The 14,135-nt window shown below is 39.8% G+C and overlaps 1 protein-coding gene across 7 annotated transcripts in view; it reads left to right on the top strand.

Moving 5' to 3' along the window:
* PDE1C (phosphodiesterase 1C) overlaps window positions 1–14,135 on the top strand; it is a 662,111-nt gene that overhangs the window by 542,769 nt on the left and 105,207 nt on the right. For all 7 annotated transcript variants that reach the window (XM_075271106.1, XM_075271107.1, XM_075271101.1 and 4 more), the window contains one exon: window positions 7,479–7,619. In XM_075271106.1, coding sequence (XP_075127207.1) covers window positions 7,479–7,619 — 141 coding nt within the window. The remainder of the gene's footprint in view (window positions 1–7,478; window positions 7,620–14,135) is intronic.

The following is a 14,135-nucleotide window of genomic DNA, read 5'->3' as shown; positions in this document are numbered from 1 at the left end:
ACCTTCTAAATGTGTGATAAACATATGAAAGATATTTAAATGTCTTGGATTTTGCATTGCAAGCAGTGTCTTAATGTTTGCTGGAGGTGATGTGCGCAGTGGGATGCTATTTCTGTGAAAACGGGAGATCTTCAACGAATGCTTGAAATCATATTCACAGCCTAGTAGTGTTCATGGAGCTTCAGGCTCCTATAGCAATAGAAGAAACGCATATATTGTACCAGTCAACTGTGTGAGGATCTATATTATTGGGTTTGAATATAGATAAATCCCATGCATACACTCTAGCATCTGAAGTAAAATAGTGACAGAAATTCAGTCATTCTGAATTACAGTAATTCAGAAATTACATAGTAATATTTCATCAACCCTTATGGCTAAGGCCCCAAGTAGTGAAGCATAGCAAAAAAAAGGCTGCAGAAAAAAACGTGGCGGAAATGTATCTGGTTTTTTAACTGCAACATTTTTCATTGTGATTTTGCAGAATTTTCCTCTGCAGACTTTCTTTTTTGGTAGAGGCGATGAAAGATCCTTTTTAAGGCTGGAGCCCATGTGGCGTAAACGTCATGGAAAAAATTGTGGCGGTTTACTGTCACAGCAAAGTGGATGGGATTCTAGCAAATCTCATGCCTACTTTGCGGCATAAACCGTGCTGCAATTTCCGGTGCAGTTTTGGAAATCTCAGTATGTCAATTATACCTACAAAAGGTATAATTGAAACTGAAAGTTAGAGACCTCTGCGAACTTTCTGTCAAAAGCGCTGTGCGAAGAACTGCAATGCGTTGTCGCCATTTTTCGTCGCCATTGCTGTTTTTCCTGCACCACTTTTTCAGCAAAAAAGTGCTGCGGGGTGTCACATGGAACCGTAGCCTAAACGATGTAAAAATCTGGACTGGGTGGAGATGGGGAAGGTCCGCTGTAAGAGGTTAATAATATATATACTATTAGGAAATTTTTATTTAAGAGGGGATTATCCCCTTTTAGAACCCATATCTTAATCCAGCAACATAAAGCAATATTGTACAGTGTGCAACCCTGCGCAAACCAAACTCATTGTGACAGTCTGAATATGATGCCTCGAAATGCAATATCCACATGACAGATGATCCGCAATAATTAGTATGTGAAATTGCTGGTCCAGAATTGAGAGTGGCAAATAAAAGTTTTACCGATTAACAAATTAACAATTATAGAGCATCTGGACAATACATAATGTGATTAAATTGTACTATTGGGTTCAGATTGTTGTGCTCAAACTGTTCTTGGATGTAACTGAATGGTTAATCTCATATAACAGGATTCAGGAATACGGTGACAGCATCTAACATATATCACACTTGCTAATCACATTTATTGCAATTTGTGGCATAATAACACCTTATACTACACCCTGAACCCTCGCAGTAATACCTCACTTAATACCTAATATGTCTTCACTGCTTTGAAGGGAGTCTGTCAGGTCTAAAATTCCTCCCAAACTACTAATAGTGCCACAAATGAACCTTTAATAGGAGCAGAAACGCACTTGTGTGGCCAGAAATTGATGACGCAATGTACAATCATTGTGTATAGGGAGATGGGCCCACTTACAGGATATATTTGTTTGGAAATCACCAGACTCATGGGAAATGATAGCTCTGTGGGTAACTGCTTACTATTCATTGCGTAAGTAGGCACTTGAGTGTGTCAAGATGGGATTAGGTTGGGGCAACATGGTGGCTCAGTGGTTAGCACTGCAGCCTTGCAGCACTGGAGCCCTGAATTTGAATCCTGTCAAGGACAACATATGCATGGAGTTTGTATGTTTTCCCCGTGTTTGCGTGGATTTCCTCTCATACTCCAAAGACATACTAATAAGGAAAAAAATGTAGAGTGCGAACCCTATATGGGGCTTACAATCTACAAAAAAAAGAAAAAGATGGGTCTAGGTAGTATTGGAGCAGGGGCATCCAGTAAGCATTGGTACCTGAGCAGAAGAGGATCAGTGCATTGCTACATCTAATTTTTAAGCCCACTCTGAGCCTGTTCTTCCATTATATTCCTTGCCAGACAACAACTTTAATGTCTTCCCATTTTTAGTCAAATACTCTGATTATTTCTACTTTGAAATAAGCGCAAACAGCCAAAATATGTAATGCTTCCATAGAAAAAAATATATCAAATTTTTACCCCTGCTGACTCTAAAACCAAAGTGATGAATCCCTATCTGATTGATAGCCACTGCACATTATTACATGTAAAAGAGAATGTTAAATGTAAGAAAATGAGGAATATCCATTATCAAAGCTTTGCAAAAATATTGCATGGCAGTTACAATGCAGTTAAAAGTGGAAAGTCAGGCTACCAAGTCTCCATGTGGACTCTTATAAAGTTCTTCCCATATCTCGTAACTTTTACCAGACATTTGTTGTTGTAACCTGTAACATACAGTCCTATGAAAAAGTTTGGGCACCCCTATTAATCTTAATCATTTTTAGTTTTAAATATTTTGGTGTTTGCAACAGCCATTTCAGTTTGATATATCTAATAACTGATGGACACAGTAATATTTCAGGATTGTAATGAGGTTTATTGTACTAACAGAAAATGTGCAATATGCATTAAACCAAAATTTGACCGGTGCAAAAATATGGGCACCTCAACAGAAAAGTGACATTAATATTTAGTACATCCTCCTTTTGCAAAGATATCAGCCTCTAGTCGCTTCCTGTAGCTTTTAATCAGTTCCTGGATCCTGGATGAAGGTATTTTGGACCATTTCTTTCTACAAAACAATTCAAGTTCAGTTAAGTTTGATGGTCGCCGAACATGGACAGCCCGCTCTCAAATGATCTGAAAACAAAGATTGTTCAACATAGTTGTTCAGGGGAAGGATACAAAACGTTGTCTCAGAGATTTAACCTGTCAGTTTCCACTGTGAGGAACATAGTAAGGAAATGGAAGACCACAGGGACAGTTCTTGTTAAGCCCAGAAGTGGCAGGCCAAGAAAAATATCAGAAAGGCAGAGAAGAAGAATGGTGAGAACAGTCAAGGACAATCCACAGACCACCTCCAAAGAGCTGCAGCATCATCTTGCTGCAGATGGTGTCACTGTGCATCGGTCAACTATACAGCGCACTTTGCACAAATAGAAGCTGTATGGGAGAGTGATGAGAAAAAAGCCGTTTCTGCACGTACGCCACAAATAGAGTTGCCTGAGGTATGAAAAAGCACATTTAGACAAGGCAGCTTCATTTTGGAAACAAAAATTGAGTTGTTTGGTTATAAAAAAAGGCGTTATGCATGGCGTCCAAAAAGAAACAGCATTCCAAGAAAAACACATGCTACCCACTGTAAAATTTGGTGGAGGTTCCATCATGCTTTGGGGCTGTGTGGCCAATGCCGGCATCGGGAATCTTGTTAAAGTTGAGGGTCGCATGGATTCCACTCAGTATCAGCAGATTCTTGAGAATAATGTTCAAGAATCAGTGACGAAGTTGAAGTTACGCCGGGGATGGATATTTCAGCAAGACAATGATCCAAAACACCGCTCCAAATCCTCAGGCATTCATGCAGAGGAACAATTACTATGTTCAGGAATGGCCATCCCAGTCCCCAGACCTGAATATCATTGAACATCTGTGGGATGATTTGAAGCGGGCGACCATCTAACTTAACTGAACTTGAATTGTTTGTCCAAAATACCTTTATCCAGGATCCAGGAACTGATTAAAAGCTACAGGAAGCGACTAGAGGCTGTTATCTTTGCAAAAGGAGGATCTACTAAATATTAATGTCACTTTTCTGTTGAGGTGCCCATACTTTTGCACCGGTCAAATTTTGGTTTAATGCATATTGCACATTTTCTGTTAGTACAATAAACCTCATTTCAATCCTGAAATATTACTGTGTCCATCAGTTATTAGATATATCAAACTGAAATGGCTGTTGCAAATACCAAAATATTTAGAACTAAAAATGATTAAGATTAATAGGGGTGCCCAAACTTTTTCATAGGACTGTATCTGTTTATGTGACGGGGAACATGGCACGAGGATCAATATTGGTTCAATCTCATGACGTCTATACTTAACACCCTTAGAATCTGTGAGTTTGTTATAACATAGTGGAAACCTGCCATTGAATTAAGTATCATGTGTGATAATTTCCTACCTATATAGTCATTTTCGTTTGTCCCTATAAAATGAACACATGTACGTAAATGCTCGTAGTCATAGTGTTTGATGGTCTTATCACATGCAGAAACCTAGACCTAAATACGCAAATAATATCAGTTCTCGAGATTTAGGAAAAGGACTTTGTGCCCTCATTTCTTCTGGGATTTATTCTTGGATTTGCCCTTATTAGGGGCAGCAAGTACTTTACCATCTGGTCACTTGGAGTTCATTTTAAGGACAGAATAACTAAGCTGAACAACATTAAGTTGCAGCGAATGACGGTCTGAAGGTTCCCATCTCATTGCACAAATATGTCTTGACAAGGCTACTGTTCTTTGAGTACACGGACACATAATAATGAATATTATCTTTCATATTAAATCAACTTATATCCACCCCACACTGGCGGCCTTTGCAAACACAAAAAAAAAACAACTTGTTTTTCCAACATGTGCCACTATATTCTACTGTAGCCATAAGTGTGATCAGGAAATTACTGTTTATGCTTTTCCATGCCACTAGCCCTGCATTTTTCTCCTTCTTCGGCCTCTGAGCAATATGCACTACAATAACCATTCACCTGTCTCCTCCACCAACCAGTTGATCACACAGACCTCCTTTTCTGGATCAGTTATAATACGAACCACAATCTTCAGTAACAGTCTGATATCACAGTGTCCACATACAGTACTATCCCAGATAGTGGTGGGCAATCCTTAGTCGCTGAAAATACATCCCACCATAGTATAAATGCAACTATTATGCAAGACGTCACACAGAGGTTTCTTATGAGGAAGAAAATACAGCTATATGCAACAAAGTGAGTCAGTTAGTTCATGGTGCAATTACGTCTGGCTGTCAAGTACAGTACAACAACTGCAAAATAAAAGGTCTAAAATGCAACTTTTAATGAATAGATAGCATAACATAGTGTCTAATTAGAAGAAAACACCATCAAACCAAAAAGCATAAATACAAAAGTAAGCCTCTTTAAGCTCCTTCGCATAACTCATAATCACACCAGCCAAGAGTAATAACAAAATAAACAGATTATCTCTGCCAAAAATAATGGTCATACCACTTAGAAGTGCTTTTTTCTGACCGCAACTGTGTTAGTATAATAAACCCCTGGGTGATATATTTCAGAATAGTTGGATTTACACAACTTCTCCCAGGTCTTGACGACTAGGACGTAACTTATGAGAAGTGCCAAACACTTCTGCTCTACTCTGCTGCTGTAACACCCAAAGAGAAGAATATGAGTATGGAAACAGCTTAGCACATTGCACTACTGTAACAATGGAAGGTAGTGGATTATGTACCTACCATACTACAAAACTGATTTGGCTTTAGGCCACCTCTAAGGGAATTATCCCAGCAGACTCCCAAATCTATACTCTTTAACCCCCATTCAGAGATCCGATCTTTGCTGCTTGGAGGTCTCAGTTTTGTAGCAGCTTACCAGGTAGGATAGAACTGAAACAATATGAACATAGCACAGACTAAATCAAAATGGACAGGTGTACAGGCTAAAATCAGAGAGGAAATCAGATGCCTGTTGTAACAAGGATCCGGACAGTTCATAATTCAAGTAGCAAAAGGCAGAAGGTTACAGGTAGCAGGTAACACAGATATTGCAGAAAACCTGGAAGCTACATGCATCGGATATATAGCATAAAGTTCAGGAGCAACAGGTATCAGGCATATTGAAAAAAAAAAAGCCAGGAGGACGGAGGTATCAGAGTTTTTGCAGAAAGTGCAGAGGATACAGGCATTAGAGATATTGCAGAAAGCCCATAGGCTACAGGTACCCAGAAACAGACTAGGACAGAAACATGCGTGCAAACAGAACAAGACCAGGAGCTCAACACAACTTACACATTCCTTAACAAATAGAAACTAAGGAAACAGACTTAAACAGATTCAGAGAGGTACACAGGGAAAGGCAGGAGGAAGTTTAGCAGGCACAAACACTAATATTTTAAGAGACAGAAGAAGAAACAAAGCACAGAGGTAGCCAGTGAACTAGGTCTGCAGAATGTAGGTTACAGCTACATCGTAGAGTAGTTCAGTTCCACTATACTGTTACAGGAAGTTACGGGAACAGTGTAGAGTTTTGCTTCTCCACTGCTCGCATGAAGCCAGTCCTAGGATTCAGAACACAGGCTGCCATCTTTCCAATAGGAGTATTGGAAAGGGCCAAGCAAGCAGCACTTTCCTATCACACACTTCAGTGGGGAGTGCATAATATGAGTACAACATCTATATTGAAGTGGATCCTTGTTCTTCCAGAAGGTGAGTTTTCAAGAGGTGAACCCTGCACTTTTTGAAGTCCACAGCTGCATTTCTTTTCCGTGGCCACTGTGGGAGAAATGTATTAGGTATAATACAAACAAACCCCTGAGTCAGGAACAACCATCTAAGATGTCCATAAACCTGGTTGATCTAGAGGTGAATCTTTTCTCATTGTTTTCTTTTGATTCTTCTATGTTATATACACTTTATATAGTGTGTTAGAACATTTCTTAGCAGCATATGTATTCAAATAAGTTCCAGACTGACTAAAGATACTTATGATAGTTGGGTGTTCTTATGGCAGAAAACTGGAGTTTGTTTCAGCAACTCATAAATGGATTCATGTACAGGATTCTTTTTATGTGGCACTGACAATGATTGTCTGATTTTTCCTGTTTCTGTTATAATAAATGATATTGCTTTGCTAAACAAATGCAGATGCATGAATATATTCTGTATTGCTTTGGAAAGTTATGAGTATACATTCAGGGTTCTGAAGTTTGCTGTGTATAGGAAGACTTGTCTTCTGTATATTGTGAATGACAAATGCTACAGTTTGTGGTCAGTAAATACTATGTAAAAGTTTCTGTTCCCCAGTACAAACAATAATCAGATGGACTTTACGACACGGTAGGTACTATATAATGTGTCTGTATATCATATATGGTGTTGATCCTAATGGTATATTGGTTTAACTATTTCAGGTCTTCTTTGCTATTCTTATACCTTTCATTGTGGACAAAAACAAGCCTACATTTGTATTTACAGAGGCAAAGCCACTTTAAGCATTTCAGATGATACATTCATAATAATACAATTATTCAACAAGATATGGTAATGTTTTCATCCATTACGTACATGTGGTGTATACATCATATCTCCACAGGATATGACCTTTGTTGTCCTTCTTACACTGAACTCTAATGTATTTATTACCAGATTGTGTGTCATTATGAAATAGCCGGGTTTCCTTCTCCTAATGTTATATATAAGAAACAACATAATCATAGTGCTTTCTATTTTAGATACCAATCTCTGCACTTGTATCTTTTGTGGAGGCGCTGGAAGTTGGATATACCAAACATAAAAATCCATACCACAACCTGATTCATGCAGCCGATGTTACACAAACTGTTCACTACTTTCTCTTTAAGTCAGGGTTAGCGGTAAGTAATGATTTTTATACCTAAGACAATGCTTTGTTCTTTGTAAATAGTCCATGCTTTGATAGTTTGGTGAAACTGATGGGGTATTTAGAGGTTAGGGTTTGTTCACATCTGCTTTTGTATTCTGTCCAGGGAGAGTCCGCATGGCATATATTAAGCATGAATGGAATATAAACGCAATTGCAAGGGCTGTGCTGTAAAAGCACACGGACCCCATAGACTATAATGGGGTCCGTGTGCTTGCTGCGCACTGCCTGCACGAATCATGCGGACAGCAAAGTAGATGGTGAACGGCTTTCCAGTCCGCATGATCCCTGTGGAGATCTGGTGGTAAGCACACGGACCCCATTATAGTCTATGGGGTCCATGTGCTTTTACTGCACCAGTAATTGCACTTGCGTTTGGTATTCTATTTGGGGGGTCCTCATGTGGACTCCCCTGGACGGAATCCAAACGCTGATGTGAAAGAGGGCTAGCATACTAAATGTCCTAGGGACCCAAGAATGGAAACCCAGTTGCAAGTGCGACATTTGTTATGGCTACACTTCCTGTTTTCACTTTCACAAAAATGACCACTGCAAATATTGCTAATATATGCCCAATTGTGCCAGTTATTACAATAACAGTTCATGGCATGATACGTTTGGCATACATCGCTATGATTATTATTATATAGTTCTCTTTCTTATAATACCTCAAGGCTTACATTTTACAATAATTTTTTTTTTTTTTTACGTAGATTGTGAGCCCCACATAGAGCTCACAATGCACATTTTTCCCTATCAGTATGTCTTTGGGATATGGGATGGAAATCCATGCAAACACGGGGAGAACATACAAACTCCTTGCAGATGGTTTTCTGCCCTTGGTGGGATTTGAACACCAGGACTCCAGCACTGCAAGGCTGCAGTGCTAACCACTGAGCCACCGTGTGGCCCCTACATTTTACAATAATTTTTTGTGCAAACATTTTAACATGTCCGGTACAAATACAAAGTCTTCCATTTGTACCAGTTATTACAGTACTGTAACCATGTTATCTGGATATGTGATCCTTGGACAGACCAGACAATAGAAATGACATAATATTTCAGGTTTCAGTGCTGTAATGGACAACAACATAAACAGTCCGCCAAATGCTGATATTTTTGCACAGAAAAAGTAGAACCACATAAAAGCCATTCCTAATTGGTGTTTCATAAGAGTAAACATTGCTGATAAGGCCGCTCTGCTAATGTCAGCGTCCCTATGAAGTTCTTCACCTGATGCTTCTCTGCTTGGTTTGTTCCGGACTTGTTTTAATAACCTAAAAGTGTTTTATACATCGTGACATTTTGTTGTGAGCAATTATACATTAAAGGAGGCGAAACTCTGAAAAGGTGATTAAAAATGGGACTAAATATGAAATATTCCACTAGACAAAAAATTTAAACTTGTGCTGAATCCTTATGGTCATTTGTGTGTGTTCTAGATTTCTCCGGCTTTCAGTTTTGGGAGATGAAATAGATGTATTACAGCCACCATTGCTAACCATATTAACTCTCATGCTTCTAACCCGTCATGTGGTCAGCCAAAAGGGTTTTCTCACATCTCTTCCTGTGGTCATTCACAATGAGATAATCTGCCCCTATCACTGTACAGAAACATGTTTAACCCCTTTAGCACTAGACTGTTTTAGACCTTCAGGACCAAGCATTTTCTTTTTTATTTTCATATTTTAAGGTCCATAACTTTTTAAATGTTCTCATAACACATCTGTATTAGGTTTTTTTTTTGTGGGACAAGTAGTGTTAATACACAGTCCAGTCACATTAATGTGACCACCTGTCAAAATGAAGAATAACCACCTTTCGCAGAGCGGACTGCTGCGAGATGTGCAGGAAGAGAGAGGATGTTGTGATGATGTTCACTGGGATGTTGAGCCATGCCGACTCCAGTGCTAAGTCCAGCTGCGCTAGGTTACGCAGTTGAACATCCATGGCGCGAATGGTCCCACAGATTCTCGATTGGGTTCAAGTCTGGGGAATTTGCTGGCCAAGGGAGTACGGTAAACTCATCCTGGTGCTCCTTGAACCACGCATGTACACTGCGAGCTTTATGACACGTCGCATTGTCCTGCTGGAAAAACATTTTGCATGTAGGGGTGAACATGGTCCGCAAGGACAGATGCATACTTGTGTTGATCCATCGTGCCTTCCACAATGATGAGTGCACCCAGATGGCTGATGACATGTGCCTTCTGCGATTGGTTATTTAACGTTGACGTCAAAAGTAGGTGGTGGTCACATTAATATGATTGTACTGTGTAATTTCACTTTTTACGTGTGTTATTTTTGTTACATACAGTAGTTAACAAGGTTGAAAAAACACATAGATCTATCAAGTCCTATTCATAATCCAAATGTGCTGATCCGGAAAAGGGGCAAGGAGCTAGGCTACATTCAGCAGTGGGGTACCACAAGGATCTGTGTTAGGCCTAGAAATAGGCAAACCTCTCAAGTTTCGTTTCAATAAATATCAATGTGGCTCAGCACTTGCAAGTGCTATTGTTATACTCTGGAGTTTCATCTGAATCTAGAATATAATAAATCAAGGCCTAGGAGAGGTGAGAAAAACTGATCTCCGTATTTGCACATGCACACCATCTGGGTCTGTGTAATTTTTGTGATGTAACTGCATGACCAAGTGCACAAACAACATCTACATCAAGGTTTGGGAGGAGGTTACTTAAGTATACGGTAGGCAAATACAGTGCAAGACATTATTAGTGTCTGTTATTGGCAACAAAATGTTAACTTGCCTATTAGAGATGCGTAAGGCCAAAGATTTCATCCTAATGTGAAGCACTGCTGTAGTTTTTCCCTTTAGTACATCATCACCCTTTTGATAACATACAATAGACAGAGGGACATCAGGAAGAAATCTAAAGTCCATGAGTCTGACCAGATGCAGGCAGTAGGATTTACTACAGGGAAGCGTGTACATGTGTATGGCTGATCTTCTCTGCTCAGGATGTGCCATCACGTCTGTGGGTCACTTGGTCATGTTGCAGTTCAGTCGTATTCAATTTAATGAGATTGAGCTGTAGCTTGCCATGTGACCAAAGGACATGAGGTCACTTCCTGAGAAGATAAAAGCAGCCATGTTTTCTAATCCTGCACAACCCCTTATGTTCTGTTGATCATAAACATTACTAAACTATGGTATTTCTCTCATCTCCACATTCAACTCAGTTGAGTATACATGTCTATTCCATTGGGGATAGAGAAGTATGGCTGTCCAGACCTGAGAGCAGCTTACCTCCTGTGTGATCCATCATGCCCAGTCCTTCTTTACTCATCTGCCATGAGGAGAGAGGCCCTCATATACATATATCTTATCATATATGTCATATCTTTAGCCTATTACATCAGAGTCAGGATTCAGACGTTGTATGGACAGATTACCTTTAGATACCTAGGATACAAATTGGCTGTGAAAACCATTTTCACAAATCCCTCATAGATTTGACAAAAATAGCACGTCCTATTTTTTTTAATAGGCCATTCACACAGTCTGTTAAAAATGACAATAGTACATCATTGTTGTTACCTGCATTTAAAGGGAATTCATTCTTTCTTTTTATTTTCATGTCAGTGATATTGTTTTCTACCAATAGATGATGTCCTGTGCTTTTAATTATTACCCCTTTTCCATCCTGCTAATGCTTCGTTCACACTTGCACCCGGTGTCCGGTGTGAGCATTCTGTCGGGTTTCTGTCTTCAGCCCCGGCGAAACTGGACAGGGGACGGAAACCCGGTGGTCAGCATGTGGCCTCTCTGCAGGGAAACCGTTTTTTTTTTTTCAGCTGGACACAAAGTCGAACATGCAGGACCTTGTGTCTGGCTAAAAAAAATGGTTTTCCCATGGACAGGCTGCAGGCGGACACTGCCGGTCATCTTTGCAAACCCATTCAAGTGAATGGGTTTTAAAGCTGACCTCCAGGTTTCCATCCCCTGTCCAGTTTTGCTAGGTCTGAAGATGGAAACCCGACAGAATGCACAAACCAGACACCGGTCGCAAGTGTAAAGCGCCCCTTAGAATCAGGATACACATTGCAGCCAGTAACAAATCCAAAACCCAGCCCACCTGTGGTGGCTAGTTGCTGCATACTGTTTGGCCCATGCAGGCAGGTGGGACTTCAGGTGTGTGACTGGCTGTATTGTGTATCCTCACCTGTAGACTAAGGCTACACGGTGACTTTAGCCATGAATCCAGTTATACAACCAAAGATCACTCTTTCACCCTGAAATTCGATCACTGATGTAGTGTAATAGAAAAAAACTGAGTCACATTGCCACCTTGAGGGTGCAGCACCTTCGGAGTTACAATACAATACAAGTCCATAACCTTACAAAAGTCGCAACCAAAACCGTTGTGTGGCCCTAGCCTAAAGCCAACATTGTTAATACAGTGAGGGTACTTATCCCTAAATTACAGCTTTCTATGTTTTAACATTGTGGACTGCAATCCATAACATTATACTCCAGGGTAACTGAAAGCCTCTTCAATTCACTCAACTGTCACTTGGAAGCAGCTACTGGCTTGCACAATATTAAGACTTCCCTGTGTTCCCTGTGTCTGGGGGATTGCTTCATCAATTTACAATTCACAAATGTCAGGGTATGAGATATGCTTTTATCCTGCATTAATAAAATACTACGTTTTACCAAACAAGTCCTGTTCCAAGTTTCCCTTCCCTAGATTCCAGAGCTTTATATAAAGGCAGCTTTTTAAAAGAAATGAGAATATAAAAGTTAAAAAATATTTTACTTATAGGAAAATACTGTGTTCGTCCTGTGCCATCTTAATGGACATCATGGAAAACCTGCACTGCATGTCTCACCATAAATCCATGGCAAATTTGCACCAAAATTGTCACTTGTGATACGCAGATTCTGGTGCAGATTTTCTTGCAGATTTACCATATATTTCATCTCTGCTACATGCAAAGGTGTGAAATCTGCTGTATAATTCTGCAAAATAAATATTATGCTAAAGATTTGAGAACTTAATCTGCTGCAGAGTTTAAGGCATAAACACTGCTTTTTATAGTCCCGTAGGTATAACTGAAGCAAAAAGTCCACAGCGTTTTTTTCTGCAACACGTTTTCACTTCAGCCCACGGGGTCTTAGCCATAGTTTGCAGATTTTGCCGTGCTGTGTAGAATACCTGATTGTATTTTATAAGTAACCTTTTCTTTTCACTAGAATTTATGAATCTCCATAACAGTATGTGGGATATAGCTCTGTACAAACACTTATTGGGCAATGATAGATTAGATTTTATTATACTGTGAGATGTTGCAGAGACTGGCACAGACATTACAGCTCTGATTTTTCCCATAACTTTCGTAGAAACCGCTTCATTTAATTTTATTACACAAGCAGCCAACTTGAGTCTGTGAACATAATGACAGGTTTTATATTATCTGAATAGGTGATGATGTCAGAAGAGGCATTTGCTCTAAAAGGATCTTTCGCATTCTCTTACCCTTTAAGTGTTAAAGGAGTCTTCTGAGTAAAAAAAAATTATCTTCTGTTAGCGTATTAATAAGTTAATAAGTGCACCCAAATACCTTTACCAGTGTTTTTAGTGATTTCTGGGTTCTCTGGAAGCAGTGGTGTAACTAAAGTCTTGTGGGCCCTGGTACAATTTTTGTCCGGACCCTCTACCTCATTCCTACATTGAATTCTTGATAGTGATGGACACAGGAGCTAAGGAGTTTTAGCAGCTTTATGGTAAGTTCACACAGGGTTTTTTGGATCGGAACCTGAGGCGGCCTCCACCTGATCCAAAAACTGGGTAGCCACGGCTCTGCACCCCCTCAAGTTACGCCCCTGTCTGGGAGCATTTGCTGACATGGATAGCTTCCTGTTCTGTGCCTTTCTTACAACTCTCATGATTCCTTGGGCTACACTAATAAGGTGTCCATATGAGGATATCCTCAGATATCAGAGTCAAAAATCTGATTCATTGTAGTTTACAACTCTGACTACTGACACCTGACTACTGACACCTGACTTCGGACTCTGAGGTATCAGTTCCTGTTGCAGAGATATCACTACACTACATAAGTTTGACTACTGATATCACTATACTGTCAAGTTGACATTGGTAGCTGAACAAATGGCAACATATCACTGGATTCAGTCAAGGAGCAGCTGTCTAAGGTTGAAGAGATGGGACATATAAAGAAAATACCTATACTTCTCCCTCCTTGTACATCCACTTATTTTGCGCCACTGCATTTGCTAAAAAAAAAAAAAAAAAATGCAGCAAAGGCTAGGTTCACACCTGCTCCTGCTGTACGTTCGGGTATTCCATCCTTGAAAAACGTGACTTGCAAGCTGCACTTTTCTATCCACATTTTTCTTAATTTTTCGGACAGAAACTGGGCAGACCCCAATATAGTGTATTCTGCATGTAACAACTTTTTAAGTGGATTAAGTTTTCGTTCTTCGGGTCTCCAAGCG

The sequence above is a fragment of the Leptodactylus fuscus genome, chromosome 4 (genome assembly GCF_031893055.1).
Source record: "Leptodactylus fuscus isolate aLepFus1 chromosome 4, aLepFus1.hap2, whole genome shotgun sequence".
NCBI lineage: Eukaryota > Metazoa > Chordata > Amphibia > Anura > Leptodactylidae > Leptodactylus > Leptodactylus fuscus.
This window is presented reverse-complemented; position numbering and strand designations above follow the sequence as displayed.